We start from the raw sequence: 19,357 nt of genomic DNA on the forward strand, positions 1-19,357 counted from the left end.
TCTACTAAAAAACTATCTTTATCTATTTGCCTCTTCCTTCTTTATATTGCAAGTAAGTGTTTCCCTGCATTCTAGGACATAATGGTAATTATTATTAGAGGTCTATCAATGGTGTTAGCTTTCAACTGACATAGTCCAACATACTGTGTAGCTGACCAGAATTGTTGCTGCTCACCAGACAATGCCTGTGCAGGGAAAATTGAATTCACTAACATTATGACAGACCACAAAAATAACACTAATGTTTTATCAGATCCGATCCAAGGACATTTTTGCCCAATCAAAAGTTAGACCTCTTCACACATTTAAAAGCAAATAAGAACTTGCATCCAATGCACAAATCAAGCTTAGAAATTTCCCCTGTAAATACAAGGGGCTTAGGGGCATTTTAAAAAGCAACAGCACAATTGAGTGAATCAGATTATGGAAAATACTGGAAATTATGTTACAAACTCCTAGGTCTGGAATTTCCACCATACTTACGCCCCAAAACACAGACTATGGGACACAAATCATCGCCTAAAAGATTATGGAATATTTTGTGTGCAAGTACAATTTGCCTAATCTCCACAATCTTTTGATTGTCTATCAATCCTCTGTCCAAATGGATCTCTGCCATAATAATGGCTCTGCTTCTGAGTTTCTCTTTCTTTCCTCTACATTCAAAATGGTGTAATTAGCAACATTTATTGACCGTCATTCTTCAAGTGTTACACTTCAAAACCAAGTGTTTAAAAAGAGGCAAATCATTTGGAATCAAATCCTTAGATTCCTGAAGCACTCATTGAACTTACCAATTCACACTTCTAAAGCAAAAAGAGAATGTCAGAGATAGGACCTTAAACCTCAGCATCAATTAGCTCACCCAGTGTTTACTCAACAACAATTAGACTTTGTTGTGTTAAAGATACACAATTATAATATATTCTGTATTACACGGTAGTCTTCATAGGGCAATATCAAATCGCTAAAATACCTCGTTTTGGGTCAACAATGCAATTTCAGTCAAACCTAACCTAAAGGTTACTATTAATTTAATTTAGTCTCCATCACAGGAAAAAAATTGGAATATTTTATTAGAAACAAGGTACGTTTTCTACAATAGTTTGGATGGGGTAAGGATTTGGGGTGTACAAATAGGCGCGCTAGGTGAAAGCAGGGTAGCTTGCAAAGTAATATTCACTTTTGTTAGTCATAAATTGCCTATACAGATGACAGGTTGTCGAATGCTCGAAAGAGGGTACGGATGACTAAAAACTGAAGGTTTCCAATAATTGCTGACAGACTGGCCAACTATTGGTTGTTAAAGTCCAAATCAAGGTTTGGGTGGAGCAAAAACTCACCTATTTAACAGCAAAATGCTTCCATAGAAAAGTTCATTTCAAAAGCATCTTGGTGTCAATAAAAAAAAAGGAGGAAGATATCTTTGGATAAGTAAAGAACAAATATGCACATGGTGCTGATGAAAGCATCCAGCATTGAAGCTATTGAGAATTATCCTGTAGAAATCCTCCCATACAGAACTACAGGGGATTGTGACCCTGAAGAACATCAGATTTGATAAACTTGTTTAAAGCCAGGAAAAATATACTTTTGATTCATTATGATTAAGTCTTAAAATTCACGTAATTATAATTTATTTTTAAAAATCAAATTTAGTTGGTAACATGTATGATGCAAAATACTCTGACACATTTGTCTAGCTCAAGACAGCAGTGAACCACTGTTACGTTTCAGTTATCCATGGTAGATTTTCATTCCCCTACTTTGTTTTCACAGCTATTGACTATAGTTTACAATTACATGGTATAATCACAACAGCTTCCAAGAATACTAGTCTTCACACAACAGTAAACATTTTTCATGGTGCGATATGATTCATCAATCTATTTTTATCTGGGTTCTCCATCAGAGAAAAAAAAAAAGTTTCAAGGGAGATGAGGAAATACAAAGGAAGCATGTGTTCTGAGTGGGGAATGTGCAATAAAGCAAATCTGCACAATGATCTGTATAAATGAATGACCTTTATATGTAGGCAAACAAGCAGAATTCCGTAATTTTAGAAATTTCCAATTGTAATAAGATCAAAATACAAAAACAAGGTTTGAGTTATTTTAAAGGCATAGAACATGTTTCCAAATTGGAAGACCTGATGGCAAATGTGAGTTGTTTACTCAGGACATCTTCCCAAACATATGCAAAATATCTGAAAGACAGGGCCAATCTCACCAAGTAGCTGTCAAGGATCAAATGTTCTCAACCTATACTTTTGAGTTTTTAGTGTGGTTCCTTGTATCCCACAAGAAATAAAGTTGGAAGTAGATCCTTATGATCTTGTTTATAAGATCTTGTAGCTGACAATTGTCACATCTTAGTTGACAGCATTCACAGGAATTCCCTTAGGCTTCTTCCTGCTCTGTCACCATAATTAGGCAGAATCACCGCTTCCACTAAACGTCTGCCAAAGTTACTGCCATAGAGTGGGAAAAGCCCCAAGGAAATTCCCTCCACATTTATTTTGTTTTCCAAACAGGTATTAGTTTTATTTGGATAAATTAAGTCATACATTCCTGACTTCAAGATGCACAAGCATGTGACATTACCAGTCTAACTGCTACCATAATAATCACATCAATAATTCATAAAGGCATTTGCAACTGCAGTATAATAAAACGGCACATCGTTTCTCCCAAAACTCACCAATGTAAACAGGAGCGTAGTTTGACTTGACATTTTCATCTAGGTAGGTCACTCCCAGGGTGTAGAGTGGAGTTGCTCCTACACCATGGAGGAACTGTCCAAGCATAAACAAAAACCTGTAGTTGGAATAACTAGATGAACCTTCGCTGCACTGTGTGGACTGATTAGAGTGGCACAATCCAGTCTGTTCAGATAGAGTCACTTCATAGCGACCAGAGATGAAGTGAGGCAAGGCAAACACCACTGATCCCAAAGCCATGATGAGAACACCCCAGCCAAGCCAATGTGGCTTGTGACCACTGCCACCAAAGTAGCTAACAAAAATCAGGCAGACACACGCTGCTATGTCATAAGAGCTGGCAATCATTCCACTGTGATAACTGCGTAGGTCAAACCTCCGTTCGATTGAGGTAATCACGGTATTTATAAATCCATTTACTATAATTCCTTGGAGAAAGGAAGCACTACAGAGGAAGAGGAGCACTCCTTTTGGTGTGTTAAAAACCTGCAAACATTTGGGCTTGAGCAGACCCCAGCCACACATATTTTCGGTTTTGTTCTGGATTAATTTGAACGGGTATGAGTTATCATATACCTTTGTCCCATTGCACTGTATTTTATTGTTGGTTTCTGAAGAAGTCAGAGTGTCCAAATTATTAACACTTGAGCATGGTTCGTTTAAATTCAGCAGCTCCTGTCTGGAGCTGAATGAAGTATCTCCTATCAAATGGCTCGACATTTTCAATCTAACTGCAAAGGTTACCAAAGATTCCCCACAATGTGCGATTCTTGAAGATGACAAGTGGAAGAATGACTCCTTTCGGAATTCCACTTAACAGTCCGTCATGGTGACTGATGTCATGTCCTCAGTGTCTTCGTATGTGAACCTTGGTTTGTTCATTCTACAAAAGAAACATGGCAATTACTATCAGCTATGCGTGTTATTAATAGGACTGTCTCAAGCCTAATATTGTTCACTATGGCAGAAGAACTTGGTCTGATTTGCACCACTTCACTCACCAAATGTGCGGATTTAAATTCAATTGCGTAGTATAGTTTATGGTACCAAAATCAGAGAAGGTAACCCAATAATGCAAGATTTGCTATTGCTTTCCCTACACCAATAAACAGCAGATTTTCCTTTAAATAAAGTCCTGCATATTACCCTAACTTTTAATCTAATGTATTTATTTGTAATGTGTTCCACATCTCTATGTTATGTTTTACACTTAACAGAAAAGAACAGAAGTTATAAGCGGTGTGGCAGTGTAGTGGTTATATTGCTGGACTAGTAATTTAGTAATTTAGAAGCATGGACTAATAAACCAGAGAATGAGAATTGCACTTTGAGAATTTGAATTCTGCATGCAATGTTTAAAAAAAAATCTAGACCTGAATTTTATTCACGTGCTGCGCTCTGTGGCAGCGCACCTTGAACTCGGCGGCCTTCCGTCATGGAAGTGCCGCCTAGAAACTGAGGTGAAGGGCCAAGATCCATTATTAGGATGGTAAACAACAACAACTTACTCACCTCCTGACTCCACAAAGCCTGTCCACCATTTACAAGGCACAAGTCAGGAGTGTGATGGAATAATCTCCATTTGCCTGGTTGAGCCCAGCTCCAACAACACTCAAGAAGCTCAACACCAGAACAAAGCACCTCTCTTGATCGACACCCCATCCACCACCTTAAACAGTCACTCCCTTACCCACTGGTACACAGTGGCAGCATATGTACCATCTACAAGCTGCACTACTGCAACTCGCCAAGCCTCTACCTTGCAAACCCATGGCATCCAGAAGAACAAGGACAGCAGAGGCATGGCAACACTGCCACCGACTCACACACCATCCTGACTTGAACCTATGTCATTGTTCCTTCACTGTCGCTGGCTCTGAATCCTGGAATTCCCTTCCCAACAGCACTGTAGGTGTACCTACACCACTTGAACTGCAGCGGTTCAAGAAGGTGGCTCACCACCACCCGTTAAAGGGCAATTACGGATGGGCAACAAGTGCTGACCTTGCCAGTGATACTCACATCCCATGAAAGAATAAAATAAGGAGTGTTATCAAACAAATCTGACCCCGAGCCACAAAAAGGAGATATTAGGGCAGATGACCAAAAGCTTAGACAAAGAGATAGGTTTTAAGGAGTGTCTTAAAGTAAGAGACAGAGGCAGAGAGCTTTAGGTAGGAAATTCCAGAGTTTAGACCTGAGGTAGCTTAAAATAGGGTATGGCGAAAGGCCAGAATTGAAGGAGTCCAGAGAACAAAAGGTTGTGTGGCTGGAGAAGGTTTCAGAGATAGGGAGGGGTGAGGTCATGAAGGGATTTGAAAACAAGGATGAGGATTTTAAAAGTGAGACATTGCCAGACTGGGGACCAATGTAGGTTAGTGAGCACAGGTGCAGTGGATGAACCTGGTGCAAGTTAGAACATAGAACAGTACAGCACAGTACAGGCCCTTCGGCCCACGATGTTGTGCCGAACATTTAACACTCTAAGATCAAACTAACTACCTACCCTTCATTCTACTATTATCCATGTACCTATCCAAGAGTCGCTAAAATGTCCCTAATATATCTGCTTCTACTACCACCGCTGGCAGCGCATTCCACGCACCCACCACTCTCTGTGTAAAGAACCTACCTCTGACATCTCCCCGAAACTTTCCTCCAATCACCTTAAAATTATGTCCCCTGGTGATTGCCCTTTCCACCCTGGGAAAAAGTCTCTGACTATCCACTCTATCTATGCCTCTCATCATCTTGTACCCCTCTATCAAGTCACCTCTCATCCTTCTTCGCTCCAATGAGAAAAGCCCTAGCTCCCTCAATCTTTCTTCGTAGGACATGCCCTCCAGTCCAGGCAGCATCCTGGTAAATCTCCTCTGCACCCTCTCTAAAGCTTCCACATCCTTCCTATAATGAGGCGACCAGAACTGAACACAATATTCCCAAGTGTGGTCGAACCAGGGCCTGATAGAGCTGCAGCATAACCTCGCGGATCTTAAACTCAATCCCCCTGTTAATGAAAGCCAACACACCATACGCCTTCTTAACAACCCTATCAACTTGGGTGGCAACTTTGAGCGATGTATGGACATGGACCCCAAGATCCCTCTGTTCCTCCACACTGCCAAGAATCCTGTCTTGAAGCCTGTATTCTGCATTCAAATTCGACCTTCCAAAATGAATCACTTCACACTTTTCCAGGTTGAACTCCATCTGCCACTTCAAAGCCCAGCTCTGCATTCTGTCAATGTCCCGTTGCAACCGACAACAGCCTTCCACACTATCCACAACTCCAGCAACCTTCGTGTCATCGGCAAACTTGCTAACCCAGCCTTCCACTTCCTCATCCAAGTCATTTACAAAAATTACAAAGAGCAGAGGTCCCAGAACAGATCCCTGCGGAACACCACTGGTCACCGAGCTCCATGCTGAATACTTTCCATTGACTACCACCCTCTGTCTTCTATGGGCCAGCCAATTTTGTATCCAGACAGCCAACTTTCCCTGTATCCCATGCCTCCTTACTTTCTGAATGAGCCTACCATGGAGAACCTTATCAAACGCCTTGCTAAAATCCATATACACCACATCCACAGCTCTTTCTTCATCAATGTGTTTTGTCACATCTTCAAACAATTCAATAAGGCATGTGAGGCATGACCTGCCCCTCATAAAGCCATGCTGACTGTCTCTAATCAAACCATGCTTTTCCAAATAATCATAAATCCTGTCTCTCAGAATCCTCTCCAATAATTTGCCCACTACCGACGTAAGACTGACTGGTCTATAATTCCCAGGGTTATCCCTATTCCCTTTCTTGAACAAGGGAACAACATTTGCCACCCTCCAGTCATCCGGTACTACTCCAGTGGACAGATAGGATGCAAAGATCATTGCCAAAGGCGCAGCAATCTCTTCCCTCACTTCCCGTAATATCCTTGGGTATATCCCGTCTGGCCCCGGGGACTTATCTGTCCTCATATCATTCAAAATTTCCAGCACATCCTCCCTCTTAACCTCAACCTGTTCGAGCATATCAGCCTGTTCCACGCTGTCCTCACAAACGACCAGGTCCCTCTCACCAGTGAATACTGAAGCAAAGTATTCATTTAGGGCCTCCCCGACCTCCTCCGACTCCAGGCACAAGTTCCTTCCACTATCCCTGATCGGCCCTACCCTCACTCTGGCCATCCTCTTGTTCCTCACATAAGTGTAGAACGTCTTGGGATTTTCCTTAATCCTACCCACCGAGACTTTTTCATATCCCCTTCTAGCTCTCCTAAGTCCATTCTTCAGTTCCTTCCTGGCTACCTTGTAATCCTCTAGAGCAGTGTCTGATCCTTGCTTCCTCAACCTTAAGTAAGCTTCCTTCTTCCTCTTGACTAGCTGTTCCACATCTCTTGTCATCCAAGGTTCCTTCACCTTACCATCCCTTCCTTGCCTCATTGGGACAAACCTATCCAGCAGTCGCAGCAAGTGCTCCCGAAACAACCTCCACATTTCTGTCGTGCATTTCCCTGAGAACATCTGTTCCCAATTTATGCTCCCCACTTCCTGCCTAATAGCGTTGTAATTCCCCCTCCCCCAATTAAATATTTTCCCATCCCGTCTGCTCCTATCCCTCTCCATGACTATAGTAAAGGTCAGGGAGTTGTGATCACTATCACAACTGCTCTCCCACCGAGAGATCTGCCACCTGGCCTGGTTCGTTGCCAAGCACCAAGTCCAACATAGCCTCCCCTCTAGTCGGCCTATCTACATATTGAGTCAGGAAACCTTCCTGGACACACCTGACAAAAACTGCTCCATCCAAACTATTTGCACTAAGGAGGTTCCAATCAATATTAGGGGTTGAAGTCACCCATGACAACAACCCTGTTACTTCTCTGCACCTTTCCAAAATCTGCCTCCCAATCTGTTCCTCCATGTCTCTGTTGCTATTGGGGGGTCTACAGAAAACTCCCAATAAAGTGACTGCTCTTTTCCTGTTTCTGACTTCCACCCATAATGACTCAGTAGACAAACCCTCCTCGACAACCTCCCTTTCTGCAGCTGTGATACTATCCCTGATTAGCAATGCCACTCCCCCACCTCTTTTACCTCCCTCCCTATTCCTTTTGAAACATCTAAACCCCGGAACATCCAACATCCATTCCTGCCCCTGTGATACCCACTTCTCCGTCATGGCCACAACATCGTAGCTCCAAGTACTGACCCATGCTCTAAGTTCATCACCCTTATTCCTGACACTTCTTGCATTAAAATCGACACACTTCAACCCATCATACTGGCTGCAACTTTGTCGTGTCGATTGTCTAACCTTCCTCACAGACTCTCTGTACTCTGTATCTGCCTGTTCAACAGCTACCCCATCCACTGATCCGTAGCTCCGGTTCCCATCCCCCTGCCAAACTAGTTTAAACCCTCCCGAAGAGCTCCAGCAAACCTTCCGCCCAGGATATTGGTGCCCCTCCAGTTCAGATGCAACCCGTCCTTCTTGTACAGGTCCCACCTTCCCCAGAAGGTATCCCAATGATCCACATATCTGAATCCCTCCCTCCTACACCAGTTCTGTAGCCACGTGTTCAGCTGCACTCGCTCCCTGTTTCTAGCCTCACTAGCACGTGGCACCAGTCACAATCCTGAGATTACTACTCTGCTCGTCCTGCCTTTCAGCTTCCAACCTAACTCCCTATATTCACTTTTCAGGTCCTCATCCCTTTTCCTAGCTATGTCATTGGTACCGATATGTACCACGACCTCTGGCTACTCCCCCTCCCCCTTAAGAATCCTGTAGACTCGATCCGAGACATCCCTGACCCTAGCACCCGGGAGGCAACATACCATCCGGGAGTCTCGTTCGCAACCACAGAATCTCCTGTCTGTTCCTCTAACCATTGAATCTCCTATCACTATCGCTCCTATTCTCCCCCCTTCCCTTCTGAGCCACTGAGCCAGGCTCAGTGCCAGAGAGCTGGCCACTGTGGCTTTCCCCTGGTAGGTTCCCCCCCCCCCCCCAACCGTATCCAAAATGGTATAATTATTATTAAGGGGAACGGCCACAGGGGATCCCTGCACTGTGCGCCTATTCCCTTTCCCTCCCCTGATGGTCACCCAGCTACCTTTATTCTGTAACTTAGGTGTCACTACTTCCCTATAACTGCTCTCTATCACCCCCTCAGCATCCTGAATGATCCGAAGTTCATCCAGCTCCAGTTCCCTAACGCGGTCTGTGAGGAGCTGGAGTTGGGTGCACTTCTCACAGGTGAAGTCAGCAGGGACACAAGTGGTGACCCTCACCTCCCACATCCTGCAAGAGGAGGAAGCCCTAGCTTCCATCCCCTCCGCTCTAAATTGACAACAGAGATTTAAAAAAAAGGAAAACCTTACCTTACCAAACCCTCCACACAAGAGTCCTTTTTTTTTGGTTAGAGGAGGAGGATGGGTGGGAGACACTACACGTGTAGTGTTTCGGGTTTAGCCACTGCCCGAATATTTCAGTTTACTTACCCAGCAGTCCCCATGTCCGCCAAAACAAAAGGCAAGTTAATTTAAACTGAAACTCGCCTTCCCAGCTGCCACCTCGCTCGCACTATCGCTGCTTCAAAAAAAAGATACAAGCAGCAGAGTTTTGGATGACGTCAAATTTATGGAGGATGGAAGCTGGAGAGCATTGGAATAGTCAGTCTAGACGTAATAAAGGCATGGATGACAGCTTCAACTGCAGATGAGCTGAGGCAGAGGATGATTCGGGTAACGTTATGGAAGTGACAATAGGCGATCTTGATGATGGTGTGGCTACGTGGTGGGAAGCTTATCTTATGGTCAAAAAGAACTGCAGGATGGTGAATGGTCTGGTTCAGCCTCAGACAGTTGCCAGGAGAGTGGCGAGGGACTGGAGTTTAAGGTGGGGGCCACGACATTAACTGGTGATAAACCCATGGAAATTAGTCAAAATCACAAACAGCAAGACACACTTTCTAGGACTGAGTTCTGTCTCTATTCACTGTCTCAGTTATGGGGTACATTTTCAACTTCATCAACCAGGTCATAATCTATTTCGCTCTCTATAGAAACTGCTTGATTACTGCCGGGCAGTGAAGATAAAAATCTACCCACATGGAATCAATTTTATGTGCATTTTTATTATTTTGATCCATTCAATTTCTTAATTCAATCCATGTAATGACGGGTTATTGGAAAAAGTTTGCTTGAGGTAACAAGAAAGAACCTCAACAGCAATGTCACTGATAGCAAGGTCTGTTGTACTCTGTACTGGTTTATCAGTAAGAAGCTAACCGCATCATGAGGTCATGAACAGATAAGGAAGTGAGGAAACCTAGGATTAGCTGAAACAAAGGAGATAACAGAATGTGTAAAACAGATGTTCCTGATCACACTAACGGTCTGGTCTATGAGGAAAATACTTCATGATTTACGACCCCAAACAAGGTTAGGGATTTGCCAAAAACTGTGCATGTGAATAAGGTCTGAAGAACTCAGGATTGGAGGCGAAGATGATAGTGCAAGTATTCATGCACTGAGTGTGTAGTTAAAGATGAATATGAAGAGTCTGTTTGGCCCTACGCAGGGCTGCAGTCGATGGTAAGAAACCAGATCAAGAAGCAAACTATTCGAACGCCCAATCTAACCTTCCGCCTTCAGCACTGAAACTCTCCACACAAAGACTGTATTACGAATAAATGTTTATTGACCAAAATCACACGCTAATAAAAACATCACTTAATTTTACCAAGAGAACTGGCTTATTTCTATGACTGACTCCATGTACAACCCTAATAAAAGACAAAGGAGAAAAATTGTACAGCACACAGTACTCCTCCACAATCATGACAAAATCCAAGTGTATGCTACAAACAGGGAGTGCTTGCCTCTCCAAATTTCAGATGTTTTAACCACGAACATTGAATCCGACAATGGAATTTTGTTGGCAAAGTGCTTCCTTTTTGTTAATTACTTAGTGGAGGCTCCATAATTTAGACCAGGATTACTGTATATAAGGATTGAATTGAGAAACTGCAGATTCAAATTACAAATACACCCCAAGCAACACAGTTGAAATTGAAATTCATGTTTGGAATGGTGCAAGCATCCAATACAACAGAAAAGCCTATTTGAAATCTTGCCAAAGAAAGCCTTTGTCCTTGATTTTTATGTCGTCATTGTCGACAGGAATAGTGCCGGAAGACTGAAGGATAGCAAATGTTGTCCCCTTGTTCAAGAAGGGGAGTAGAGACAGCCCTGGTAATTATAGACCTGTGAGCCTTACTTCGGTTGTGGGTAAAATGTTGGAAAAGGTTATAAGAGATAGGATTTATAATCATCTTGAAAAGAATAAGTTCATTCGAGATAGTCAGCACGGTTTTGTGAAGTGTAGGTCGTGCCTCACAAACCTTATTGAGTTTTTTGTCAAGGTGACCAAACAGGTGGATGAGGGTAAAGCCGTGGATGTGGTGTATATGGATTTCAGTAAGGCGTTTGATAAAGTTCCCCACGGTAGGCTATTGCAGAAAATACAGAAGTATGGGGTTGAAGGTGAATTAGTGCTTTGGATCAGAAATTGGCTAGCTGAAAGAAGACAGAGGGTGGTGGTTGATGGTAAATGTTCATACTGGAGTATAGTTTCTAGTGGTGTACCGCAAGGATCTGTTTTGGGGCCACTGCTGTTTGTCATTTTTATAAATGACCTGGATGAGGGTGTAGAAGGGTGGGTTAGTAAGTTTGCGGATGACACGAAGGTCGGTGGAGTTGTGGATAGTGCCGAAGGATGTTGTAGGTTACAGAGGGACATAGATAGACTGCAGAGCTGGGCTGAGAGATGGCAAATGGAGTTTAATGCGGAAAGGTGTGAGGTGATTCACTTCGGAAGGAGTAACAGGATTGCAGAATACTGGGCTAATGGGAAGATTCTTGGTAGTGTAGATGAGCAGGGAGATCTTGGTGTCCAGGTACATAAATCCCTGAAAGTTGCCACCCAGGTTAATGGAGCTGTTAAGAAGGCATATGGTGTGTTAGCTTTTATTAGTAGGGGGATCGAGTTTAGGAGCCACGAGGTCATGCTGCAGCTGTACAGAACTCTGGTGCGGCCGCACCTGGAGTATTGCGTGCAGTTCTGGTCACCGCATTATAGGAAGGATGTGGAAGCTTTGGAAAGGGTGCACAGGAGATTTACTAGGATGTTGCCTGGTATGGAGGGAAGGTCTTATGAGGAAAGGCTGAGGGACTTGAGGTTGTTTTCGTTAGAGAGAAGGAGGAGAAGAGGTGACTTAATAGAGACATATAAGATAATCAGAGGGTTGGACAGGGTGGATAGTGAGAGCCTTTTTCCTCGGATGGTGATGGCAAACACGAGGGGACATAGCTTTAAGTTGAAGGGTGATAGATATAGGACAGATGTCAGAGGTAGTTTCTTTACACAGAGAGTAGTAGGGGCGTGGAACGCCCTGCCTGCAACAGTAGTAGACTCGCCAACTTTAAGGGCATTTAAGTGGTCATTGGATAGACATATGGATGAAAATGGAATAGTGTAGGTCAGATGGTTTCACAGGTCGGCGCAACATCGAGGGCCGAAGGGCCTGTACTGCGCTGTAATGTTCTATGTTCTAAAGAGAAATGCAACCAAAGAAAAATGAATCCAGGATGCCCATGACAAAAGCGTGCCAAAGCACTAAAGTTAAAAGGAGGGGAGAAGATGAAATACTGGTGGTTTAGGCAAGAAAAGCTTGGGTTTCAAAAACCTGTAGATAAACATGCTTACTCGAAAATCTGGATCTAAAATGTGAAAAAGCATAGGTTGCAAATAGAAGTGGGATTTGGAAATAGTATACAAAATCCTCATAAGTCCTTTCTTAGAAATTTCAAATAATCATAGCATTTTCCTCAAAACATATAGAAGAATTAATAGAAAATGGCAAACATGCACTTGAAGCTTCTGTTAACATCAAATTTATTCTACTTGTTAAAAAAGTCTGCAGAAGAGACCTTTAGTATTGACTTTTCTGGAAGTTGTAAAATAATATGTAACATGGGTGGTCAAATGCTTCACAATAAGTGTACTTACCAAAGTAAATTGGATGCCTTTGAGCTTCAGTTGAGAAAGTACTGCATCTAAGTGGAGCAGCAAAGAACAATGAGTTAAAAATAGTCAAACCCAACAGTACTGATTAATGAATGTTGAAAAACTTTTCTTCAAAATATGAACATTGTAAATACAAGGACAATGTTCCATTGCGTAAGTTATAAAAAAAAAATGTATATGAGAAAGTTGTGTTGGAACAAATCAAGCAAACTGCAAGATCATTTAACTTCCACTTAACCAAAAAAATTGGATACTTGCATTTATAATCCTGCTGTGATCCACGATGGTGTAGGAGGAGCTTAATTCTGCATGTGGCCCAGGCTACATTTGAGTGCTTGATACTAATATTGGGAGGATGCCAAAATTGAAAATATGCTCACCATTTATCACCTAGCAATTCCTCACCTTGACAACCACAAAATAAAAACAGCGCATCTTTCTGAATAATCATGTTCACACAGCAATGAGAATATTATAGACGTTTTTAATTACATAGTCTGGGTTAGAATTTTCTACCCATCCATAGACAATAGGCAGAAAACTCGGTCCTGCATACTAGCGACTAATAACCATAACATGGGCTAGATTTAGTCGCAGCAGTGGGGCTCCCGGCGCCAGGCCATAAAGTTGAGGGGAACCCTGCCTCTTTGTCGTTCGGAACTCCCCCAGTCCCCCGGCGTGATTCAACAGCGCGCAGGCACTTAAGTGCCCGGCGTCAGGATCCCCATCCTTTTAAAGACAGGGATCCCACCTCCAAGAACTGCCGACCAATCAGAGGGAGTGGTGGCCACTGCCGGTACTCCCGGAGGCCTGGCAGCAGGCCCAGTACTGGAGACCCGGAAAAAAGCTGAGTAAGGCGAGGTTGCCAGGGAGGTTGTCAATGAGTCCAGGGGTGAAGGGTATTACAGGAGGTGGGTTGTTTGCCAGTGAGATTGCCCACATTGGAGGCCACCACCCACCCCACCCCCAAGCCTGCAAGGAGGTTGCCTCGATTTACTGGGCAACCTCCCCATGTGGGGGAGGCCCCCTCCCCCGCTGGCTTAATTCAGAGGCGGTGGGAAGAGCTCCTTACATGGCTAATAGACCGCTTTAGGGCCTCAATTGGCCTCTGGGCAGGAAGACTGTCTACAGCCTTTCCCGCCCTGACTTAATTGCAGAGTGACTGGAAGGTGCGTATCCTCTATCCACGCCCCCATCACAATTCTTTGGGCCCCCCACCCCTGCCTGCTAGCCCATTTCTGGGGACCCCATTCAATCCAGCCCCATGTGTGAAAAAGAGAATGGAAGTAGAATTTCTGTTTTTGGTGATAATTAACTAGTACTGCACAGACAACTTTCCTACCATCAGAATTTTATTATTCAATATGAATCTCACTTATCTGAATGATAAATTGGTGCTTTCAAATTCCAAGCAAACTTATACAGGAAACTACTACCAGAAATCATCACTTCCACATGAACAACATAATATTTTGCTTTCATTAAGAACTATCATAAAAACAATGAGTTCTGTCATTCTTTTCACTGCCAAAGGTGTCATATAAATGCAAGTTGGTGTTGCTACTGGGGCAGATCACCTGCCCATTCCATTCTTCCATAATGGTTGGTGATCTGCTCTTCCAGATTACTGCCAAGGTGGCGAAGGTGAAAATCTACCCCAATGTCAATAGTCTTTTCAAGTTTTAATTGCCCTTTTTTAAAATAAACTCTTTCTGTAACATATTAAACTCTTTTCTGTGATGACGTATTTTTTCAAGGGACTTGAGTTACTAATCTATTATGTTATGATTCCCGTGGAGGCCACCAACAAACCAAAAGAATTAAATCCACTGACCGACCCCAATTTAGGAAACAAAAACCAAATAAACAAGATTTCATTTTTATAAATTTTACTTTAACAGTCAAACCAAAAGAAACGTAAATTAAACATGAACGAACAGTTAAACCACAATCCATATATGTACATCTTAAAGGTTACATGTTAATTAGTAGATACATCAAAGATACTCCGTACGAATCCTCTGAACAGACTTATAAGCAAGATGGCACCGAACTGTCCCACTGTACAACAAAATCAGGAATTTCCTCGGGTAGTTTTCCGCTTCTTGTCCTCCAAGATGCAGATATGGAAGTAATGAAGTCACATCGATAGCGAGTCATGCATTCTTGCCTTTAATAGTTTGGTCTCATCACCTCCCAAACAACATCAGTCTCATACACAACCGTCCTGATGGTATGGTTCCATTGAAAACTTTAAGTCACTGAAGATAGCTGCTGTAAGTCATGCACCAATGGTCAGCTCTCAGTCCAGGCTCCTCTGCCTGCAGCCAAAGGAGCTGCTGCTTTGTAATCTGTTTCAAATCTAAGCTGCTTCCCTGGAAGCACAAAAATCTGCATTTCCCAGCTTATTTCTTTTAAAACCATAACTGGCTGTTTCTGCTTCCATTCACTGTAGAGTTCTTCTAAAACGGAAACCTGAGTTCCAGTCACATGTCTCTGATCATAAGATTGTGTGTTTTAAAACTATTTAGGATCATCCTTGTTTTCCTGGAACTCCTTATAGCTTTCAGCTTCATTTATAGGGAATCACGGTCTCAAAAAAAACTGTATAAACTCAGTTTTCACACAAAGACGCCATCAAAATTATGAATTCAATGAACTGGATTTTATCAGGACTTTGGGGAGGTGAGAAGACTGACAAAACGGCATGGGAAGGCAGCAGGTGCTATGCCCATTGTCTTCCCGCCACCATGTCATTTTACCAGCAGCAGGGAAGATGACAGATGGCCCACCAACCTGGAGCCCAATTGAGCCACTTCAGTAGCACTCTTTAACCCACCGAGGGAGACCTCTGGTGGCAATGACCCCCCCTCTCCCATGGCAAAGGCACCACATGTCCTCAGCAACCACCGCTCGCGGTGGCGCTGCTGAGTTGCCGGCCCTCTGATTGGCCAGCAGCACTTGGGGGCAGGGCGGACTCCTTAATAGGGAATGCAGCCCTGGCGGCAGCAACTCAATTGACTGCCGCTGACAAGATGTGGCCCCGGATCCCACTGATCGCCGAAGCAGGTTCGCCCCCTGCTTTTGACCCTGGCGGCAGGGCCCCTTGCGCCTCCATAAAATCTAGCCCCATGACTCTGGAAATAATAACATTTGGTGTAAGATCCATGAGAACTGAGTAAAAGTAGTTCAATGGCTCACATCCAACATTTTGTTTGAGATATTGTTTGATTATGTTTGAATAAATCTTCAAGAATGGTGCTGCCTAATGATAGTAAAGTATTGCAGTACAGGCTAGGGGCTACAGATTAGCTGCACTGCATGTTTCTCTTTATTAAAAAGGAAGAGAAAAATATGCACTCGACCACTGTGGTCATTCTGTTTAAATTGACTACTTCACTGCATTCCAGACATGTATTTGATTACATACAGGACTCTGCTTTCCCCATTCAATGTGAATATCAACAAACAAAATAACCACAACTCCCGTATCACATGTTGAAAGAAATTGTTCAATGAAGAACTGGATGATGCAGTGTAATCAATGTTCATTATATATAATAGTTTGGAAAAACACCAATATTAAGGGCTAATAGGAAAGTGCCAACAAGGAAATTCATAGCAAATATGAGCTTCACACAAAGTATTTCATCTTCTTAGTACTCAGTTCAGGTGAGTAGAACTAGGGTACTTTTCAATCTGAGGTGGTGGTGTAGTGGTAATTTCACTGAACTAGTAATGCAGAGGCCCAGGCTAGTGCTCTGGGAACATTGGTTTGAATTTCACCACGGCAGATGGTGAAATTGCAATTCAATTAATAAATCTGCAATTAAAAAGCTAGTCTAATAGTGACCATGAAACCATTGTTGTAAAAATCCATCTGCTTCACTAATTCCCCTAAGGGAAGGAAATCTGCTGTCCTTACCTGGTTTGGCCGACATGCGACTCCAGACCCACAGCAATGTGGTTGACTCTTAAATGCCCTCTGAAATGGCTTAGCAAGCCACTCAGCTCAAGGGCAGTTAGGGATGGGCAATAAATACTGGTCTAGTCCACATTCTATGAGCAAATAAAAAAAGAACTGATTCAGGGAATAAATGTGGATTTCATATTAGACATGTACATCATCGGAAACTTTCTTGCCCCCAAAGTGACTGAAGGGTGTCTATAAATGATTCAATTGTAAGTTGATTCTTGACTTAATTTCTCATGGCAGCTTTGAGACTTCACAATTCTGATTAGTTCAGGCACAGGATACTCTTGATTTTTGGACTGCTAAGTTAATGGTTGAAAAATCCCATGCAATGTTCATCCAAAATTCTAATTCTCACAGCAGGAGAGGAAGGAAATAATGGCGAATTTCAATATTCTTTCATGAAACATGAGATATGAAGTAATGCTGCATGGGATTTTGCTCTGCACTTTTCTTTTTTATTACAATGGGAGATCATGGAACATCTTGGACATTTAGGGATGGGCAATAAATGCTGGCCTAGCCAGCAATGCCCACATCCCATGAAAGAATTAAAAAAAAATTCAGGATGCCAGGAAGAGGATCAGGTTGCTTGTGTAACTCAGACAGACATCAAACCTTCCAGGAGACCAACCCTGTGGATTGGAAATCATGAAAAGGAGTGAGTGAGTCATACCCTATCACCCAGAGCTGCGGTGTGTTTTTTTTTTCTTTTTAAAGAGGAGAGAGATTATTTTAAAAGTTATGAATAGGCATATTGAGCCGTAGGAGTTTGCATTAGTTAAAGATCAGGTAAGTCATTCAATTTGGATGCAGGAAATATTTAGAACTTCGAACTGAGGTTCAAGTATGTTTTGTTTAAATTATGGATTAGTTATTAGGTGTGATTGGCCCATGGATAGATATTAGCACTAACTTGTGTGGTAACAAGTCATTCTTCTTTGAGTGGCCAAACTCTCAGAGAACAGAAATAAAAACAAGAAATGCTGGAATCACTCAGCAGGTCTGGCAGCATCCGTGGAAAGAGAAGCAGAGTTAACGTTTTGGGTCAGTGACCCTTCTTCGGAACTGACAAATATTAGAAAAGTCACAGATTATAAGCAAGTGAGGTGGGGGTGGGGCAAGAGATAACAAAGGAGAAGGTGCAGATTGGACCAGGCCACATAGCTGACCAAAAGGTCACGGAGCAAAGGCAAACAATATGTTAATGGTGTGTTGAAAGACAAAGCATTAGTACAGATCCAGTCCTACTCAGGCCCCCTCCCCCAACTCTTTTTCCGGTACATTTCTCCGCTGGTCCAGTCTCTTCCCACCTACATCTGTGACTCTTCTGACGCCCTACGTCATTTTGACAATTTCCAGTTTCCTGGTCCCAACCGCCTCCTCTTCACTATGGACGTCCAATCGCTCTACATCTCCATCCCCCACCAGGATGGTTTGAGGGCTCTCCGCTTCTTCCTGGAACAGAGGCCCAACCAGTCCCCATCCACCACCACCCTCCTCCACCTGGCTGAACTTGTTCTCACATTGAACAACTTCTCCTTCAACTCCACGCACTTCCTTCAAGTAAAAGGTGTCGCTATGGGTACCCGCATGGGTCCTAGTTATGCCTGTCTTTTTGTGGGATATGTCGAGCATTCTTTGTTCCAGTCCTACTCAGGCCCCCTCCCCCAACTCTTTTTCCGGTACACTAATCTGTACTAATGCTTTGTCTTTCAACACACCATTAACATATTGTTTGCCTTTGCTCCGTGACCTTTTGGTCAGCTATGTGGCCTGGTCCAATCTGCACCTTCTCCTTTGTTATCTCTTGCCCCACCCCCACCTCACTTGCTTATAATCTGTGACTTTTCTAATATTTGTCAGTTCCGAAGAAGGGTCACTGACCCGAAACGTTAACTCTGCTTCTCTTTCCACAGATGCTGCCAGACCTGCTGAGTGATTCCAGCATTTCTTGTTTTTATTTCAGATTTCCAGCATCCGCAGTATTTTGCTTTTATCTAAGAGAACAGAATTTGGCTTTGTGGATCCGTGCCAACTTCAGCATTTTACTGAGGCAGAATATTTGTTTTACGCTTTGAATTGACAATAGTACTATTATGTCGACTGTTTCTTGATATCCAAGGTACTAATACATCTGGTTATGGATGTATGCACAGGCAGTGTTAAATTCCAGAAAGTTTGTTGCGCAAGGATAATGCTGGAGCCTATCTTAACTCAGTTTCACATTTATTGTACAGAGTAACAGGATTACAAACATTTCGGGCTGGATTTTACCTTAGGCAGATGGGAATTCGCCACCGACATAAAAGTCAGTGGCAAACCCGCTTCCACCTAGCCAGGGGATCCATCCCGTATTTTACGGGTCCCCGGGCTTTAAATGTCCTGAGGTGGGACTTCCACCCACTTGAGGGAGGAGGTCTCACCTCAGTGAGCTGCTGGCCAATCAGGGAGCCAGCAGCTCTTAGTCCCAGCGGTGGCTACTGCTGGAACTGCAGCCCAGCTGACATCATGGAGCCTGGAGTCGAGGTAAGTTGGGCTTGCCTTACCAGGTGGATTGGTCCTTCCC

The 19,357-nt window shown here is 43.2% G+C and overlaps 1 protein-coding gene across 9 annotated transcripts in view; it reads right to left on the reverse strand.

Annotated features, from left to right (window-relative positions):
* The window catches only part of slco4a1 (solute carrier organic anion transporter family, member 4A1), a 205,568-nt gene that overhangs the window by 73,351 nt on the left and 112,860 nt on the right, over positions 1–19,357 (reverse strand). For 8 of the 9 annotated variants that reach the window (XM_068048429.1, XM_068048427.1, XM_068048428.1 and 5 more), the window contains 2 exons: positions 12,798–12,844; positions 2,701–3,602 (listed from right to left, as the gene is read on the reverse strand). In XM_068048429.1, the coding sequence (XP_067904530.1) occupies positions 2,701–3,439 (739 nt within the window). In that variant the 5' untranslated portion in view covers positions 3,440–3,602; positions 12,798–12,844. Of the gene's footprint in view, positions 1–2,700; positions 3,603–12,797; positions 12,845–16,740; positions 16,875–19,357 lie in introns of all 9 variants that reach the window. The other variant, XM_068048432.1, reaches the window with a different exon arrangement.

This window comes from Heterodontus francisci, chromosome 16, assembly GCF_036365525.1.
Source record: "Heterodontus francisci isolate sHetFra1 chromosome 16, sHetFra1.hap1, whole genome shotgun sequence".
Lineage (NCBI taxonomy): Eukaryota > Metazoa > Chordata > Chondrichthyes > Heterodontiformes > Heterodontidae > Heterodontus > Heterodontus francisci.